The sequence below is a fragment of the Plectropomus leopardus genome, chromosome 8, assembly GCF_008729295.1.
Source record: "Plectropomus leopardus isolate mb chromosome 8, YSFRI_Pleo_2.0, whole genome shotgun sequence".
Classification (NCBI taxonomy): Eukaryota; Metazoa; Chordata; class Actinopteri; order Perciformes; family Serranidae; genus Plectropomus; species Plectropomus leopardus.
In genome coordinates this window covers 292,843-314,009 of record NC_056470.1, presented here as the reverse complement: position 1 = coordinate 314,009, position 21,167 = coordinate 292,843, and the positions used below count along the sequence as shown (strand labels likewise).

Below are 21,167 nucleotides of genomic sequence, written 5' to 3'. Positions count from 1 at the left end.
TCAGATTCTGTGCGTAACCTTAACCTTAAACAGTGGGCCTGGCCTGACTGGGTGGGGTGCAGCACTGTTATGATGAGACCTACCTGCTCCTGTTCTCGTCGGCCGGCCGGTGACACGCGGGGCTCCACCCCCTCGCGCGAGCTGAGTCCTGTACTGTACGGCTGCACAGCGGACACCGAGCCCATACATGCGGTGCAGCCGCAGCGGGACGGCGCGCGTGTGGGTGTGTGAATGTGTGTGTGTGAGAAAGAAAGAGAGAGAGAGAGAGAGAGAGAGAGAGAGGAAGTTTGTGTATGTGTGTGTGACGGAAAGGAAGAGAGGGGAGTCACAGAAAACTTCCTAGCAGGTGAGCGCTCCATCTTTTCCTTCCTCCGTCTTTGCTAACGTTTGTCTCGAGACCTCAGTGAACCCAACAGCGTCAGTTCACCGTTTTACGTTACAGTATATTACCACAATATTGTTACAGGGGCAGCGCGTGTCTGCGGCTGTTTGTGTGAAAGTAGTTTATATGAACCCTTTTAGGTCGCCTGTCCATCATGGTACGACTGTTGCGTTCATGTTGGGATGTAGAAATGTGAGTTTTGAGGGCTTTAGTGCACTTTGCGGTGTTTTTATGCTAGGCTAATTTATCTTTGGGCTGGAAGCTAGCTCTAGTGGACCACTTGAAAAGACAGTGTTGGTGAGTTAACACCACCATTTATTCCCCTTCGTAAAGTTTTGTCAAAATAAAAATAGCAACAACCTTTAGCCTTAAGATAGTAATATATAACAAAACAAACCAAAAAAAGTACCAGTCAAATTTGGACATAGCTGTTGTCATTAATGTCCTGCACGCTAGAAAGATAGCAGGTGATTCAGTATTTTATTCTGTAGCCTATCTTGTTGCCTACTTATTAACTATTATGAATATATATTTTTCAAAAAGTGAGGCCAAAGCAACAAAACCAACATATTTTGCATGTTGTTTCTTGGCTTGATGTTTGACTTTCACAGTGTAGAGCGGCGTTTGTGCAGACACAAATCTGTTTTCATTCATCCACTGACGGAAAAGGGTTTAACCCTTTGAAACTTGGCATGATGTCTTTCAGAAACATTGGAAGAAGCCAATGAGCAATTTAAGAAGAAATGAACACAAATTAGCACAAAATTGTAAAAAGTAAAAAAAAAAAAAGTATCTGAAAATTTGCGAAATAATTAAGTAAAACAAATAAACACATAAGGAAATGACCTGAAAAAGTCTTTACAATAATAATAACAACTCTGTAACATAATTTCATGCATATAATTGTAATAATTTTCAATTGCTAATTAGCTTTTTGAATAAAATAATCTACCAATTATCCACTATAAATCTACTAATTTCCTGCAATTTGTGGAAGATTTCTGGCCAAGTTGCTCTTTGCCTTTTTTTCCCATGTTTTCAAAATACCTGTACCTGTACCTGTTCTCTCACTGACACCAGTGGGTCACTCATGGCTCGGAGGCAGATTTCTGACACTGTTGCACACATTCCTACCAGATTAACCAGCAGCGCAGATTAATGGAGTGCAGAGCTCAGATTCCCCATCGAAAGTTTGAATGATATTCCACTTTTTGCTGCAGTCTAACAGTGTAACACTATAATTGAGACAGTGGTGTGTGTTGTTCCCCTGCACTCACATAAGGTAATCACTTCATATCAGGGTGTGACTTTGAAAAGCATGTTCTCCTAATTGAGGCTTTTTAGGTGAGAGGCATTTGTTGAGAAGTGCATAGCTTTATTTTTTCACTGCTCAAAGGGGTGAAGTCTAAGAATTCCTGCTATTCATTTCAATTCATTTCAAAGTCATTTATTTCTTTTCACTTGTCAGGGTTATTAGATACGAGTGTTTTTGGAGGTCCATGTTCCCATGGCCCCTGTAGGCTTAGTCTAGCTTTAATCAGCTCAAGGACCTGGCCCCTCGCCCTACTGCTGAGATCAACTCTAACCTGAAGGGTTAAGAGGATCCACGAGTCCATGGTAAAACTTACTATGTGGGAGAGGGGGACACTGATTGGTGGCTACTTTTCCTCTTTATTGACTACAGAATAACTAATATATTAGTTATAGGGTTATGGTTTACACAGAACTCATTGCAGTGCTGTTACTACTTCCATTCCAGGCTCGGAGGCGAGACTATCAGCCTGCAATCGGACATTATAACATTGAGGCGGCATATCTGTGTGGTATTGCTGCCTTGAGCATGCAGTGTAAATGTAGCCACAGACAGGTTAGGAACAGCAGAGCCATAAATAACCCAATTGATCAGCAACTGGTGATCTACTCTGGCCCCCATTTAAAAAAGTTTAGACACATCTGATGCAGCGGTACTGTCCCATATTCTAGTCTCCTTCCTGTCTTTCACTTCTTTTGCTAACCTGGTGACATGATAGAGGTATGAATGTTTTTGTATGTTATGGCAGTTCTCAGATGCTCCATTTACTTTTTAGAAGAAGTGATTGGACTGTAAGCTGACAGTTGATGTGGGCTGAGTAGGTGGGTAAAGGCAGAGGCCGTGTGGGAGTGTGTGTGAGAGAGGATGTGTTTCAGTGTAAGTGAGGTGTGTGTGCCCCTGTGCATGGATAATCTTTACATCAGGAGGCCTCTCTGAAGACTTCCCATTGCCATCAGCCACATTGCGCTCTATCGGTGTGTCTTTGATATCTGAGCCTCTGTCAGGGCCTCTGCAGGCTGAGATGCTCGTAATCAGGTCCCCTGATACAAATCAACCCTTTGTTTGCAGCACGCTGACAAGAAGAACACCTTTTGTTTTCATATCTGTCTCCTCTGCTCCTTTCTTGTCATGTCTGCACAATAATTATTTTCATTATTAGGAGATAGTTGATTTTTTGTTTTTTGCATTGACTATAAAGTGTAGAAAATGCTCAAATTGATGTGTTTGTATTGCTTATTGTAATCACGAGCTGAAGAAGTATCCATTTATAGTCCTAGTTAATCCACCAATTGTTTCAACATGTAGCAAGTGGCTATGTCAAAATGATTAAATAAGGTAATTTTTTTAAAAGATCATATTTCATTACTTAGTAAACTAAGTTCTTTCTGTTTGTGTTATTGAGAAAAAAACTCTTAAATGGAGATTTTTAAAAATGCAATGCATCATTATTTTCATAAAATTTGAAAGCTGCTATATTTTGTGCAGATGCATGGCTGAAAACCTTGGTATTCGTTTGACATCATCTAAACACAAACACTTAATGGAACAAAATGAAAAATACGTAATTGTCTTCATACCTGCAGTGCTATTTCTATAGTCTAGATCGCTTTGGTGTGTGTTGCACATGCACACTTCCTTCTGCCCAGTGATACTGTGGGTGTATTTCAATCTGGATTGATGAATAGTACAACAGATATAAGGAATAATGTGTATTTCTCATTTTGGGTTGAACTGTTCCTTTAAGGTCAGGAAAACATGACAGGTCTTCCCTGGCCTCCAGAAAAATGCAGTGGATCATGTGTTTTTCCACACAACGTGCTCTGCCTTTTTTATGTTTGTCAGTCAGTCTGATGAGCTGCAATCACAACCAATTACTTCTCAGCCATAGGTGTGTCTTTGTCCCTCTCATGCATACACAAACATACACACACAGAGGGGATATTTACACTGGAAACAGCTGATGGCATGCAAATTGCACCACAGATTGTGTCATCAGTAACAGGAAATGCAATTTCCTTCACTGCATTACCAAAAAAGTCAGCCAAATATCCAGCTTTTATCTTTAATACAGGCAGGAAGCTTCTCCAAGCACTGATTGCCCCTTGTTTTTTTTATTTACCAAGTGACATCTTTGGTATTTTCAAGTGCAAATTGTTGGTGTAGGGCAGGCAAACAGCAGGAATTTCATACATCCTCACATAACTGTGGGACCCACTCTCAGTTCATTTCTTATCACCTGATCTAACTTCTCATAGTCTTGATTAGTGTCATAGCTGCCACTATCTTTTGTTCCTCACTGGAATTCCAACTGTCATTTAAGCGAGCCGGAGCTAATAGATGCCTAAATAGTGAAAATGCTGATATGCCGTCAAAGCTATGACGACATATGCAGTGCCAGTGTACCGCTGCCCCACTTTCATTTTCTGAAATGAATTCCCCCGCGTAGCAGTGTGGCCTCAGCTAAAGCTCTGCTTGGCTGATCTGCAGTTCAGTGACCTCCACAGAACTCAATGCGGACACCTCAGAGTTGCCCTGTTCACCTCTACCTCTCACCTACAGCTTCTCTGGCTATCTAGTTCAAACATGCACATGGTTATTGGGTTGCTTGGTGTGTGTCTGCACTGAATTTAATCACCTTAAAGGCTTCGCACTGGCTACTGTCTGGTCATGCCCTTGCATGAGCTTCTTGTTGGTCTCTCGGGTGTGTCCCTCTGTGTTTTAAGATTAATTTCTGTGATAAACCAGTTAAGACCCTAAGCGACGTAGCTGATTTCATTTAAGATGTGATACAGTGTTGTTGGCTTGAATAAGAGGGCATAACATAGGAAAAATTGTGCTGTGCTTGTTGTGTATGAATAGGAATGCACATACACACTTTCCTTTCCATTGTGTGTGTGTGTGTGTGTGTGTGTGTGTGTGTGTGTGTGTGTGTACATAGGTGGTGTGGAACAAAGAGTAGATGGTATTAGGTGTGCTTTATTTGAGGTCTGGGTCAATAGCAGTGGAAATCTACAGTGCTTCTCATACTGGGAGACTTAACTCTCTCTCTCCAAACCTGAAATGCAGAATTCTCTTTGATAGTAATCTTTCTTTAACTGTAAGATGCCAGCAGAGATTGAGGTAAATATCGAGACAGTATTATGAGGTTTCTTTTGGCTCCACAGGTGATTATCTGACAATGTATGTAGTGGATTAGGAAGTTGTTTGAAGGGAAGTTGTTTCCTTGCTTGACACTATGGTTAAATCAGATCCCTTTAATTGAAGATGTTGTGTTTGAGTGTGTGTATGTGGGTGGTCTATTTTCATCAGATCAAGCAGATGGTTGAGTTGTTGACTGGTAGGGACTTAATTGTTTACTTTGGGATCTTATTTATTTGGTTGGTGTATATCAGTGCTTTCTCCTGTAGTTGTCAGCAGTTTTTTCGGGGTTTGGTAAATCTTCTGAAGTAGACCTGATGTTTTGCTCCATATAATTAAATAAAGACTAGAAGCAATTTTCCCTCTGTCTAATTTTAGGAGACATACTCATTGTGACTTCAAGGTGTGTAACATTATTTTACGACTGTCTGCTCTGACCCAACTGTGCAATGATTTATCTAGAGTATTATAGGAACTGAGTCATTCCCTCAAAGGAATCACCATTTAGCTTACAGCAGGGTTTCCCCACATTCATTTATTTGTGGCAGCCCACCATAATTACTGAATCTGCCGCCACTATTTGGTTATTTATTACACCACACTCCCGCAGCTCAGAGTGTACTCAGGGCACAGATGGAACGGATGAATGTCAGGCACAGTGAAAGTGAAACTTAGCAGTTAACTACTGTGGGTCTAAAACTTTACTTTCACTCACCTCTACAGCACCTCCTTTTCATGCATAGATCTAATCTGATCAGATAAACTGATTAGTTATCCACCCCAGGACTTAAACTCCACAAACTGCTGCTGAGGAACAAAATAATATTTGCAGCTTATGAAAGTAAGCTGATTTTCCAAAGTGGTAAACAAAGTTAAAGTGTTTACAAATGCATTTAATATAGTCATTTGAAAGCTGCTTATATTAAGTGCATGTTTTTATTAAAGTGGATCATGCAGTTTTTAGTTTTGCACTTGAATTTAGCCAGATTTTAGTGGATGTGAGACCCTTTACCACCAAAATTAGCACATGTATGCAGGTATTTTAAACATGGGAAATCCAGCTGATATTAGGTGATAGACCCCTCTGTCACTGCCAGGAGACCAGAGCTATGTAAACAGCTCAACAGGAGGCAAGTAGGCCTCGCTGTTGTTTGTTTTATTTGTTTGTCTTGTTCTACATTATGAACTGTACCAGAAAAGATGTCAGTAAACAGTAGAAAGCAGCAGAATATTATGGTGATTACTTCTTTTATATATATATATTTTATTAAGTTTCTCTTTCAAACTCAGTGGTAACTAATTGGAACAATGTTTGAGTGCTGCTTTGACGGAGATTGAGCAGATTTGTGGCTATACTGTATGACATTGTATTGCACAAGAAATGGGCAAAACTTAGCTTGTCCACCTGGATGTCATATTTCCATCACTGCCTATTAGAGCTGAAGCTGATACATACCTGAGACTGCTGCAGTCATTTGTCCCGGGAATAAATGGCGATTATAGCCTTTCCCACTAAAGATTAAAGACAGATGTTAGTGAGTGTTAGTAGTTTTTTTTTCCAGTTGTAAGGGGACTAACCAGTAATTTATAATCCACAGCTGAATGCAACAAGCTCCCATTTAGTCTCCTGGCTGAAAGTCACTGTCGACAATAGAGTAAATCAGTAACTGGAAGCAATAAAAACAGAAAATAAAGTCACACTCAGGAAGCAACACTGACTTATGTTACCTCTATCAAGGCTAAGGCTGCAAGATATGCAAAAAAAAAAAATCATATTGCGATTATTTTGACAGATGGTGCAATTGCTATATTTATCACGATTAGAGTAGCATTGCTAATTTTTGCCATTTCATTTTAATTAAATATATATATATAAGAATGATCATGATGTAACTAGGGTCTGTACCAAACAAGAATATTTGCATATGGCTGGCAAATTATTTGTAGGCTGGGGTATCTCTGTAACTCAACAACCCGTCATTTAAAATGGTATGTTATGACCTATTTTACCTTTATCTAAAAATTGCAGCACTTAACATGCAAATAACACATTTTCCAATGTCCGTAAGTAGCTCAGGTTTGTTGAGTAGTTTGTTAAGTATGAAAGTGGAATTATATCTTCAACAGTCAGAGTTTAGCTGAGCAAGGTCTTTAAGGACCTGTGCTATTTTCTTTGGGTTAGTTGTTCTGTTGTAGATATGAAAAGAGTATCCCTGCAGTGTGTTCTCTTGTGTCATAAGATCAAAGGTTATTTTTGAACCAGGCGCCGGTTTTCTTTGATACTTGAGTGCACTTCATCTGCTGTTAGCTACACACTGCAGGTATATTTATTATGGTCATGGCTATGTATGAACTTGAGTATATCCTGTAGTAGAGCTGCATGGAACAAGTGAGACAATTACTACAGGTTATTTGCTCCAGGCCATCTGAGATTTTTAGTTTCTTTTTATGGCTTGTGTTGTCTAGACGACTCTACATGCATTTCTGCTCACAGTTGTGCAGGTAGCAGCAGCTTTAATTACTGACTCACTTGCCTGTAAAGGGGAGGCAAACTTCCTCCATGAGCTCATCGAGAAGATCTGATCCCAGTTCCAGCCCAGCCTTGTTTTACAATACTTTAACAGCAGTGTGCCAAGCTGCAACATATTAGCAGAGTGTTCTGCAGCTCAGTCTCAAACCCTTCATTTGATGTGTACACAAACTCATACACACAGAGTCGGGCTTATCGTGTTATTGTGTTCAAGGATATGGGAGCCTGGGATTGTTTGGACTAGTGTCTCGAGATTTCTTAGCTTTGTCTGACCGCTGCACAGAAGTTATAGTGGTGGCACTGAACTTTCTACAGGTTTCCTCTTATCTTGTTGTCGGGATTGTGTCTGTATGTTTACGTCAAAGTCTTTGCTCAAGGTCTAGGATAACCAGGTGCAATCTGTCCTCATCGTCTGATTTATTTTACTTATATAGTAGTTGTTCTTTTTTGTTTTTTTCTTAAAACCAGGATCCCTGCATGTTTCAAATTTCAAATTTTACTTGTCACTTTCTAAACATATCTCTACATTGTACAGTGAAATACTTTGTTTGCACCCTCCAGCACTGTGCTTGAAACAAAAATACAGTATATGTTAATGCAATATATACAACAAAGAAAGTACATTCACTTTTAATATATATGATTTAGACATATTATGCATACAGATATAAAACATCTAAGGGAACCTGTTATACTTCTTCTTATTTTCTGTCATATATAATGTTTCATTTCAGATAACTGTAATTAGCATGGCCAAAGTTTCAAAAACTGAGGTAAACATATGCATAAGCGTAATCCTTGTAAGCAAGAACCTTTTTCTATAGACCATTTCCAACATTTTTCTACAAGCTGACATCAGTTTTCTTTATGTGCATTTGCATTTCCTGATTTTTGATTATACTCATAGTGAAATATGTCCAGCTGTGAAGATTTACTACTTTTTTTTGGCGAGTTAAAAAAAGTTCCACTTTACTTTGTTTCAGCCATTCCCCGGCTAAGTATAGTGGTTAGGGATGCAGGATATTAGATTTTTTTTGCCAATATCTGATATGCCAGTAAAAAACAACTCATTTGACTGGTAACTGATTCTGATTTCAACACATCTACTTTTTTTCCTCACCTAATTTTAGTGAACAAGTCTCTTCTGTACTGGAATTAACATCATGTTATGCACACTCTTATCATGGTTGCCCACCAGCAGATGAAGACAGAAAATACAATACTTTTTAATGTATGTAATATTCATTCATTGTGCGAAATAAGAAAGATACTTCAATTTGGGGTTGATGTTTTGTACATTTTCATTTTGGCAGTTAAAAAAATGGTTTTCTTATATCAGCAAAAATTAGCATGTTGGCCAATTCTTTCATTTTAAAGCCAATATCTGCCGATACCGATGACGCACTGATGTTTTCGTGCATCCCTAAAAGTGCTACATGTAGTTACATGCTAACATCAACAAAGCATATATTATATGATTGCAGATGTTGCATTTTTTGTCCTCATTTTTGATCAAAATAGTGTTGTAAAGGTTTTGCTCTAGAGTTTTTTAACAGTGAATTTTTCACATTAAAACAATGCCGCTAAACTCCGTTACAATCATTCCCCAGCTGCAAAGACTGTGCAGACATGCAGAGACCGCAGATGGAAGACCCGGAAACACTTTCCAAAGCAGACTGGGCTTTTTTGGGAGGGGGTCTTAAAGAGACATAAATTGAGTGTTGCACGCAGGAGGGTGAATACAGGTGTTCCAAAACAAGTGCCCCGTGTGAGGCAGTGGGGGATTACAGAATATATGTGGATGTAGGTGCAGACTTGATTGCCTATTAATTTTGAATATATTTGAAATCATTTCTTGTTCAGGATATCTCAGCTGTCTCAGATGTCAAAATTAAATGATCAAGTACACAAGATAGTGGAATGAGAAAACCTTTAGCCTCTCTGCAGAATTTGAACTCAGAGCTTGCACCAGTAGCTCCACTGGCCTCTTCAGTTGTTGGCTGCTGTGCGACATGTTGAGTCAGCCTCTCCATCTTCCCCTGTAGCAGAAGTCAAAGGTCACATCACCAGAGAGCTGTGAATGTGATTGCTCCTTTGTTCTCTACAGCAGTTTTTTAGTTGTTTAGCCTGAATCACACACATGCATGCACACAACCCTCACATGCATGTATCTTACATGCACAAGCACAAACACGCACCCTCCCACTCCTTTCCCTATCTCTCTTCTCTAATCTAGTCATAGCACCAGCTGCTTCAACCTTTTGAATTTTTGAACAGAGTTGACCTCCATGGCTTGGTTTGATGCCTAAACCTAGTTGATTTGTCACATCTTTTGTTTTTTTTTTGTCTAACCATAGGTGATTAGGATCAAACAGCACTAAATTCACATTCTGAACTTGAATCAAACTCTTAAATTACACTAAATATCAGCACATATAGTTGGACATTTAGGAAATTGACCTATTCTCTGTTCTTGCACTCAAAATTAGCATAGCTTAGCACAAAACTATAAAGAGCGGGTTAATAGCTAGCTTGGCTCTTTCCCAGTGCTAACAAAATTTGCTACCAGCTCCAATAAAAGTCACAAAAATATGTTGTGATATATTATTTGTTTATTAAAAATGAATTACATTGTATTGGGAATTGTTATGCACGTAACCTCCTGTAAAAATCCAAATTGGTGTTTTTTTACTCTTTGGTTTGGTAGTGGATTATACAAGCAAGTTATATCACGTTTAACAGCTTCAGAAGTGTTAACAGGATTATTCTTTTACCGTACTGTAGGCAAGAATCAGTGTTAAGTAAGCTAACTTGTGGCTCACATTAGCTTCAGATTTAGATGCCAGTGTTTTCCCTACACATATTAAGCGGTGGTGCAGTGGTGCTGCAGAATGATTAGTGCCACTGCTATATTAAAATCCCCCCATACAAAATACAATCTCTGCAATATTACATTGATAATTATATTATTTGAACACCCCCAGATAAGGATGTTCAGATCGCTATTGGCCGGTATTTGTTGTAAATAGTTTGAAGGCAATCAGAGAAGCTGATCAGAAGATGCCAAGTGTGCAAGACAATTCCCTTACGCGCCACTAAAACAGCTTCACTGGTCTGGTGGTTCTGACAAATTGAAGCTCAACATTCAGTGTTATACTCATGTTTCTGCTGACCTGACGTCCAGCTCACCCTCCTGTCCTGAGTGCAGAAACACCGTCTCTCTCTCTCCTCACTTGCCACAGTCACACACACACCACGCTGAACACTGGAGGCTGTAAGACAATCCTGTTTCTGACAGCACTGCTTACATTTAGTTTCATGTTGTCCTGTATTGTGCATCTTTAAGTATACCAGCTCTCTCTTGTTTTCATTTCTTCAGGATATGAGTCGTTTTGTCTCTGCAACAAATGCTGGGTTGCTTAGGGGAGACCAGGAGTAATTGTCATATTGGATAATGGATACAATTTTTACAAACGTAACATGTATTTATGCTCCACTTGATTACAGTCATCAATTGTTTTTACAATCAATGTTGGAGGAATGAAATTAATGGAAATACTAGATGTCAAATGTTAGATTTTATTTTATCACTTGAGTCATAATGTAATTTGACATCTGCAAATGTGTACAAATATGATTTTAAAGAAGGGCTTTCAATCGATCAACTTTTTAAATTGTAATTAGTCTCAGAATTTCAATAGTTAATTGTGATTGATCACATTGTTTAATCATATTTTTAATTCCATCATTTTGCATTATAAAACACTTACCAAATCCTTTTTGACAAGGTGAAACAATTCTTACCAGATTGTCTTGATGAGGACTCCAATGATAGCAAAAAACTGCAGGGGACTACTATAAAGTGGGAATGTTTGTAAAGGGGAGACTCACGGGTACCCACAGAACCTATTTTCATTCAGATATCTTGAGGTCAGAGGTCAGGGAACCCCCGCTTAATGGCCACGCTGTTTTTCCATCGCCAAGTTGTATCCTATCTTAGGAGTGTTATTTAGCCCCCTTCCTGATAAGCTAGCATGACATGTTTGGTACCACTGGATTCCTGGTCTTTTAGTTTTGTGATACCAGGATTACTACTCTAACTTCAAAACTCAACCGTATACAGCTAGTGATTAACACAACGAAAACAAATTAATGCCTTATGTACAGAGCATAATCACATTGCTTTTGAAGCTCTTGTCGTGTCAGTAGACACGCTAGATATCTAACAGTGGCCCAAAATAAAAGTCAGGCACTTCAGCACTGCTGGTGGAAAAAAAATCCTAAGGGAACCATACACACATTACATGCACACATTACAGTAGCATGCATCTTCTCATTTAACTCCACCAGGAAGCAAACAACTGTGTTTCCCAAAATGTCAACATAGTTCTTTAAAGCTCCATGGTGGTGCCTATGGATGATTACATGAGAGTGCAGAGAGCACGTTGGGGGTGGTCAGAGTAGAGATGAAGCTTTCATCCGGTGGTGGGCTTCTCTTGCTAAGTGCCATGAAAGTGGTGTTACATGGGGTGCTGCACTGAGGCTCTGTGGCCTAGTTTCACCCAGAGAGCCAAAATATCTCTCTGTCCATCTCTCGCCTTCTTTCCTCTTCCCTTTTTCCAGAAGGATTTCTCCTTCTCTGTCCTCCTCTCTTCTCTCTCTTCTTCTTTGAACTATCTCTCTCTGTTTCTCTGGCCTCCTCTCTGCCTCTCTCGCCCTTCACTCTCCCTCAGTGTCCAGAAGAAAGGGGTAGTGCATTCCAAAAGCCTGGAGACCATTCCCCTCTTTCAGCCAGTGGCCCACAGAGTGACAGAGGAATTAGAATAAGAATAGCTGTCCATTCACCCCAGTGCCCCAGTGACGAGCTGGAGGGAGTGAGAGAGGGCGAAACGGAGGGAGCCGGAGGGAGGAGAGGAATGAAGGGGGGTCCCGGACTCTGCATTCCCATTGGCCGGCGGTGTTCCCTCTGTTTTTACATCGCTGCCGTCAGTTGTGCTTTCAAGTTTGTTTTACGCATTCTGGCGCACATACACACTACACATGTGCATGCACGCGTAAATATACACATTGGGGTTCAGAGGCAGCACACGTGCAAACTCGCACTGGGGACTCGACACACACTGTCAGACAAAATTGGTCTACAGAGACATAGTGAGTAGTTCTGACCACGCAGTACAGAGAGTGAGATGATCTGAGGCTGTGTGAGTATGACGCTAGAATCACTTATAATGCTGGATTAATAATGTATACTGCTCTTTTACTGCATGATTTTTTTAGTGTTTCTATAGCGTTTCTATAGTCTTGTGATTTGGGGGAATTAGTTAAGATTTCAATGAAAATGTGACCTTGTGCTGCCACCACCTCTTCAGGTCACCTTTGGCTAAACTGTAAGTTCTTTTAACTGTGTAGCTGTTAAAATGTAACAATGATGTTGTAGTTTAACAGTGCAACAGGTGGAATTCTCTATTAAATGGCTTTTGGCATTCATTTAAAAAATATGTTCACTGTAGCTTTTTATGATCATAAATGCTCATCTTTATGTCTCTGAGCAGATTTAAGATCTCACTGAGTGTAACATAGGAAGATTGTTTATATTTTAATATTCTTGAGTTAAATCATTTACCAGTTGTTTTTTGTGGAAAAGGGGGTTCACAGTTCTGTGCAGATCTCCTCCACTCAGACACAGACTGTGCAGGCCCTTTTGCATCAAGGCTGTGGTGGTAAAAGATGGTGGGTTGGGTTTACTACCCTACCTTATCTCAACTAGGGCTTTAGTCAAACAGAGAAAATCTTGGCTGACTGAAATTCTACCTTCTCTTTAACCAATTGATTGAAAAAAATCTGTGTGTTATCTCAAGTTAAACTAAATCATCAATAGTACACTAAGTTCACTCTACCTGGTAACGTAGTGTGTCCACCAAAGCCTTTTCCTTCCTGTGACATGGCTCGACATTAACACTCGTCCAGGTCAAGTAAACTCTGTATTCAGGCCAGTGGAATGTGAAATGCAGATTAAAAACAAATATGATCTCCAATGTAATGTCATCTGAAAATAAATTGTGCACCATGATGCTTTTTCACTAGAGCTGTGTAGTGTGCACTGGACACTATAGAAATTCATAACGTTGAATATCGGGAACGCTGCATGCAGAGAGAGATAGACCACAAGCTAGCGTTAGCCATCCTGCCGCTCCAACAAGGGCTCCAATGTGATCATTTCCCTTTAGAAGATTTGCAATCTATTCTTGAACTACTGTGTTTTTTTTTGGAAATTTAGTTAAATATATAATATATAATATAATGATTAATCCAACACTAACAAGTGCTTAATAACAACTACTGGCGTTTTCTGAAACTCTTTGGCGGACACACAGCCTTATTAAATTAACATCAGCAATTTGACCCTCCTAGGAAACATGTACCATCTCCCTGATGGCAGCAGTCAAAACTTTGTTCGAAAAAGGTGTTTGGGGTCTGCCAGAGTGGCCTTTGCTCCCTGACTGCGTTTTACTTAATCCAATAGATTTTTAAAAGGTATTTTGGTGTAAGAAGCAGTGGAATTATCTTAACCCATAAAGAAACACTTAATCCACCAGCGAAACTAATTAAGTTTAAATAGTAAAAAAGTTTCCCTCTCCCTGTATTAGCATACAGCTTTACACTGGAAGTTGGATTTAGATGTTTATTCACACTGCTATATATGTATTATATATCAAGAAAACAAATATCCTATTGTAATTTTTGCAGTGAACAACTTAATACACATGTTAATCCGTTGAACTGAGTGTTGAGACGTTGTGGGGGTCCCTCCTCAGAGCCTCTGCCTTTGACAGTGTGAGCACGGGGCCGCAACAACCTCTCATTGCCGAGCTGAGTGTAAAAAATGCTTTCCAGCAGAGACCAGCTTTAGATCACAAACCTAGATTAGTGAGTAAAGTTAAGCTTTTGAGAAATTCTTTAAAACTGAAGACATTTGACTTGTCATTTGTCAGATAACAAAGCACGTCTTTCTCTAACTTAAATAGCTTATTTAACCTGCAAAAGCAATCCTGGCTGTGAGTGAAGACAGTCTTTTTATTTAGTTTGTCCTCTTGCCTTCCTGTCTCAGAGGTCAGATTAGTTTAGTGCGTATGATGTGAACAATGTGTGTGACATGAACAATGTGTTTTCTCACCTGTCAGTGTGTGTGACTATGCACACACAAACACACATACACAGCGGTCTGTCCTATTCAGAGAGCAGATGTCTTTGTTTGTGGAGTCTAAGTATACAAGAGGCCTTTTCTCTCCTCGGTGTCACAAAATATTCAAGACCCTCCAACCTCAAATGAAACCCTTGAACTAATACGCTACAGTGGCATTTTTGTCATTAATGGCCTTTAAAGCTGTTTTATGTCGCATTGTAGCACTGGCTATTACCACAGCACTTAGGAAGCACAATAGTACTAATAATATTTACTGTAAAACAATGCCATTGTTTTGACTTGTATCTCATCTGACATTGGCAGATGAGCAAAAGTGGTGTGAGATATTGTTTTTGCAAAAGAGTTGCAAAAAAAGACTGCCAACTGTGATGACCTGGATGTACATGAGGCTGGTTTACTTAATGAAGACGTCACTCTCTGAAATAATTTGTGTCTGTTTGTTGCAGCCAGAGAGACAGCCTGGTGTCCGAGTGTCCAGACATCATGGTGTCCATCATGGCTGTGTTTCTGAGCCTCCTCATGCTGGGTAAGTACATTAGTTTTGTCTTTGTTTGTGTATGGATGCTTTCATATCTCATTTTGGCTTAGACCACCTGAGATGGAGACTTTGATTCAGTCCCATTTGGAATTTGTGTGGTTTAAATGTGGTGTGACAAAGAAGACTGACCACAGAATTTTGTGACAGAAGATGCAGTATGTGGTTTTAGCATGAATTCAAAAGCTGAACCATTAAACCATCTGCTGATCGGGGACCGATAAAAAAGCCTTCTGGCTAGGCAACCTATATAAGAAAGCACGATTATTTGGTTACGATGAGCTTATTAGAATTTGGTGGTCAACGGTCAAGGTCACTGTGACCTTGCAGCCATCTTATTTTCGTAAATGCAATATCTGAAGATGGCCTTGAGGGAGTTTCCTCAAATTTGGCACAAACGTCCATTTGGACTCAAGAATGAATTCATTAAAATTTGGTGGTTGAATGTCAAAGGTGTAGGTCATGGTGAGCTTATAAAACATGTTTTTAACTATAACTCGAGAACCTTGGGTGCCCACCTTGAAACTGTGCTGATTGTATATATCTTCTGTGCTGCTGGGGGGAAGATGTGTGTGAATGTGTTGTTTTCACAGACATGGATGTAAACTGCAAACCACATGGTAGTATATCTTTTTTTCCCCTAGTTTTTATGTTATATGTTTAACTTAAAAAATAATTATTGGCATATATATATTTATTGGCATTTGTAAACTACCAAATATTGATACCAGTATCAGTCAGGCAGTAGTCCAATGAATGTGTACAATGAAAAGACTAAAACATTTTAGTGTTACCTGTCACTCCATGTGACTTCATGTTTACTCTTCTTGGGTTGTTTGTAACATGGCAGTGTAGACGCAAACCAGAGCAGAACTACAAGGAAACACTATTTTCTCAATATGGACTTACTTAACCAGACGACAGGTATTAAAACATTTTACCATCTTATCAGAGAGCAGCATACGGATGCTCTCAAACCTGTAGTAAGTAGCTTCATTTGGCCTTGAACAAGGGACAAAATGATGTACTGTTGCCTTTTGGTTCTAAGAAATACTGTGCCGCAATATATCATTATAAGCCATTTGGTTTTCTTATTGTGTGTGTATAAATAAAAAATTTAAAAAAAAAATCTCACAGGGATTGTGTTGAGAGCGTCCTTAAGGTCCTGCACCCAAGCATTAAACATGCAATGCATTGGTGTTTTTCTCTATATGGTGGTGAATAAAGTATGTCGGAATTATTATTATTATTATTTAGTGCTGCCACCCTGTCATTTTGACCTGACTGAAAGGAAACATCAACGCAGGGAAGGAGAGTTTAATTGTCATATAAAACCTTCACTTCCTCTTCCCTAAAGTAAACACAATCTGGCACAAACATCTGTGTGTCACATCTCAATCCTGTGATTAGCGTGCATGAAATAATAATGGATTAGACCTAATAACAATGTACAGGGAGAGTATGAGTCTATGCGGATTTCCTTTGGCCATGAATCTACCAAAGCAAAAACAACAACACATATAACATTTATAGTGTGTGAAATATTTCACATCAAAAGACAAGGTGCAAGCAGAGATGGCAAAGCAACAGACAAATATTATTTTGGACATTTCTTTTTTTCTATAAAAATGTGAAATTTACTTAAACTTTTACTGCTTTTACTTAAACTGCAGCTCAGCTTCCCTGTTTCATAGATTGCTTTTACACATCTAACTGTGTGGTTCAGTTTAGTCAAACTCTGGTGCAATTGCCTGTCTGGGGAGGTTCATCTGGACTGGTGTAAAAGCTGTCAACCAAACTAAGGTGGGGACTTAAAGTCTGGACTGAGACTGCTGAGAACAGAAGGTCTAAGTCTGTTTCCAATACCCTTTTTCTACCAAAATTAGCGCATGCGTGTGGGATTTTCAAACACGGGTATACCTGCTAAAAATAGACAACAGAATCCTATTCCACTTACAGTAGACCAGAGCTGTGTACACAGTTCTGCAGCAGATGAGTCTACCTTTCTGTGTTAGGGTTGTTTAAGTGCATCCATTCAATGCCACAGACTGGCTTGAGAGCAGGTAAACAGTAGAAAGCAGCATGGACAGAGGTCTGTGAAAACTTAACAGTGGTTACTTCTTTTAATATATCTCCTACTTTTTTAGTCTTTCTTTCAAGCTTTGTCCAGACTAATTTGGATAAATGTTTTAGTAGTAATTAGCATTGGCACGTCTTTGCATCTCTATTGTTAAGGGCCTGAAATGAGCACGTTCACCCGGGTGTTTTATTTCTATCAATGCTAATCGGAGCGATAAATACTGATGACTCCTGCAGAGTCATGTGACCTGAGAGTAAATGCTGATTGTGCATTTTCCCATTGCCTTTAAATGCCAGATGTTAGTGCGTGTTGGCTTTCTTTTTCTGCAGTCGACTCTGACCGATTGTGAACTGTTCAGGAAGCCATCTTAAGTGATTATACAGTATTTTACAGCGCATCCATTATAATTAATCTAAGCTACTACACTGATTACCAAAGTCAAGCTTGGTTGTGCCGACACAGCAATACTCAATATTTTTACATGATTGGTCTATTTATTTTTCTCTACGTGTGGCACTGTAGAAACTGTGTAAAATAGAGTACAATCTGTTTATAAGTTGCTAAAAAGGAATTGCACTGTACCAGAGGCAATGCGTAGCAACAGTGTAAACATGGGTCTTTTTACTTTTTCACATTAAAATAAATTCATCAAATCAATGCATCCTGTTGTTAACACGTTTCCAGTTAATTAATTCATCACCTACACTTCCAAACCCTGCATAACCAACTACACTGGCAAACCTCAAAACACACACAGTGAAGCTGACACGACCACACATTGCAAAGTCAGAGTCCATTAAGCAAGTAAGAAAATCCTGTCCTGCTTTACCCACATGACACTTTGCATCCCCCATGTATCGCTGTATTGTTGTAATTGTCCACAGAAGCATCGTTATGCATGCACGCTAGTGTGGACATTTCTTGCACTGTGTAACATTTTCTTAGCAGCTTCATCCAACACATTAGTGGGTCAGCTTGAAGGATTGGAAACTGTGAGAATCTGGGGTATTTGTGGAATGTGTAGTAAATGATGGGCTACTGACAGCAGCGCTGGATCTGAGGCAGAATGGGCCCTCGTAGGGTTAATTGGTGACTGAGGGGCATTTTTTAAATAGGCCACACACACACACACACACACACACACACACACACACACACACACACATACACATTTAGTGCATAGTCACTGTTAAATGTGCTTTATTTAACTGGTGGGATTTGTCCCCTCGTCACCTACATTTCAGTATTTGGGTTTCTCAGGAGACTTAACAGTGATTCTTTTAAAGTTAAAGAGAAATTCTTCTCCTTAACTTCAGCCGCCCACACACATTGAAAGAGACTCATTAAGAACGTTGCACTTGCCTTTCCCAGTTTGCCTTTACACAGGTATCTAGGTCAGTCTTGATGTTACTTATTAACTAGAAAAAGACTGTACTCAGGTGAGTTGTGGGGAGGAAACTGCCAACTCAGATTGAATTGCTTTAAAAGAATGAATGGTTCAATGAAAGAATGAATGATTAATGTTCACATACCACAAATGAAACTCAACACTTCCTCCAGAGTTTTCACATTAACGTTTTGCAGGCTTCCCTTTATATGTCAGCCTTTAACATAAAAAAACCCCAAGAAACATAGACTGTATAAATGATAGATGAACCCACCATAATGTCACCCATTGGATCATGGGCAGACATTTTGAAGCCTCCACGTTAGCATTTTGGCCGTTGCCATCTTGTTTTTTTTAATGCCATAAATGACCATAATTGGAAGACAGGGTGGAGCTTAATTATATATCCAAAAGGTCAAAGGTTAATTCCACTGTGACATCATAATGTTTTGCAGAAAAAAAATAAAAATCTTGCCATTATTCAGTGCCAACAAAGATACTGAATTGGCGACACTAATCTTGGGTGCCAGCCTTGAAACTGTTCTAAATGTAGAGATCTTCTGTGCTGCTGGATTGAAAATGTGTGTGAAGCTTCCACGTTTTAGAATTAGTAGCTTCTTAGCAGCAACATCCATGTTTCAAGCACTATCTACTGTCATGGCTACATATGAGTCTGGACAGACATTGACCGAGGAATACAGTCATTAGGTGGTAATTCCAGTTGATCTTTGATTAATCTGTTATAAACAGTGATGTGTGATAACAAGCAAACCTGGACAGAAAAACAACAGTATAATCTGCAAAACATTGAATTTCATGTATATGACATTCAATGATTGACATTTGACCCCTGAGAAGTCCAATGCAAAAACAAAAGATGGAGACGAGGTAAACAAAAGTTGAATCCCAGAGTTTGCCGCTCCTTATTGACGCTTGATCCTGGATGTGAAAACTGACACATTCTTTTTACATTCCTGCTTCCACCTGCACAGCTGTTGCACGTCCAGAGAGATTGTTGTTTTACTAATCTAACATAGATTTCAGATTAGGAAGGTCTCTGAAGGCCTTTTGATTTCTTTTTAGTCAAAAGAAATTGCGTGCACAAGTCCTGTACGCTTCATTCTGTAGCCTACATACTATCTGTGTGTATGGGTGTAGACCTCAGTGTGTGTCCACCATGCTGACACCTGGAGTGTTTTCTCTAATGAATAACATTTTCCACTGTCCTTACATTCCTGCCATAGTACTGTATACAGGAGGGAGCTGCCTCAGGGTGTGCTTACCTGTGTTTCTTCCCCTGTGTCTACTTTGTATATGTGTGTGTGCATGTTACATTACCACGTGCTGCACTCTAATCACACACAGGTAAACCAGCTGGTGTCATACTACAACTTCACTACTTGCTTTGCTTCAAGTCACACTCATGTACCTTAGTTTGTGCTGAGGTGAGTGTGCAGATGTGAGGAGAAATTCAAAAAGGTGTATAATAAGCTTGGTGGGGCGCTGCCATGCTTGACGTGGCATATCTTGATGTATTCAACGCAAAATATTCTAGAGGTCTTGAAAGATTAGATATGACCAAAAATGCTGGTGCTGGCTGGCAAGTTAATAAAAATACTCCAGTGGGGAAAGAGCAGCATTATGGAATTATTTATTGTGATAAATATCGATATCGATCATATGGGGAAAATTATCATGATAGTATTATTTGCCACATCACTCAGCAAAGACCCCCTTTTCCTCTGTACCAATTTCAAAAGTATATGTGTCTTTCTGCTGCATAGACTGCCTACTTTTATGAAGACCATCTTTGCAGCAGTAAAATGCTTCTTTAAGGCTGATTTACTGTCAAAAACCCCAGGCAACTTACCATTACATAAATGGTGGCTGCTGTTATAATATGCCCCCCTCCTCTGGCCTAACCACAGTATTTTAGTCATTGTAGTTCGAACTGAAGTTTCTGTTCAAGGTGTTTTGCCTGCATTTCACAGCAAAACACACATTGCTGTCTTTCCTTATCCAGAAAAATGTTTTGAAAATAACACAATATTACAAGAATGAAATTACACTAGTAATCCTAGTGTGGAAGTGCCTTCCTAAATGACACTTTTTAAGAGTCATTTGTTTCAGCATGAAACTGTCGAGTGGTCACTTAAGCATCATCTTGGTGCAACGTGTATGCTATTGTTGTGCTACAGTCATAGTATCGGTTTTTAAGTTTAAAAATATCCCACTGACACACTCACTGTGCAACACCTATGTAATGTATGAATGGGCTTAGTGTAGAAATGCTTTAACAAATACAAATACAGACACAAACAAACACCTGGAAATAATGGCATCAGTATGTAACTACATGCACCACTAAGGCAATACAGTGCACACATGTAAATACACATTCTGTCATTCCCTATGCTAGTCAGGACAGGTAAATACCAAGAAAAGGATGTTTTCTACAGCCCACACAGAGCGGGGGATGAACACTATTGTCACGTCTCAGATGTCAGAAGAATCCATTGAAAAATGAGACTCTTTTCACATGTGAGTGTCTGCCAAGATCATGGCTTTGCCTTGTTATTATCACGACAAACATCATTCT

The 21,167-nt window shown here is 39.4% G+C and overlaps 1 protein-coding gene across 1 annotated transcript in view; it reads left to right on the top strand.

Moving 5' to 3' along the window:
- The first annotated feature begins 205 nt into the window (after positions 1–205).
- Positions 206–21,167, top strand: part of lamb2l (laminin, beta 2-like) — a 61,184-nt gene continuing 40,222 nt past the window's right edge. The window contains exons 1-2 of the mRNA XM_042492274.1: positions 206–346; positions 15,013–15,092. Of these exons, the coding sequence (XP_042348208.1) occupies positions 15,050–15,092 (43 nt within the window). The 5' untranslated portion in view covers positions 206–346; positions 15,013–15,049. The remainder of the gene's footprint in view (positions 347–15,012; positions 15,093–21,167) is intronic.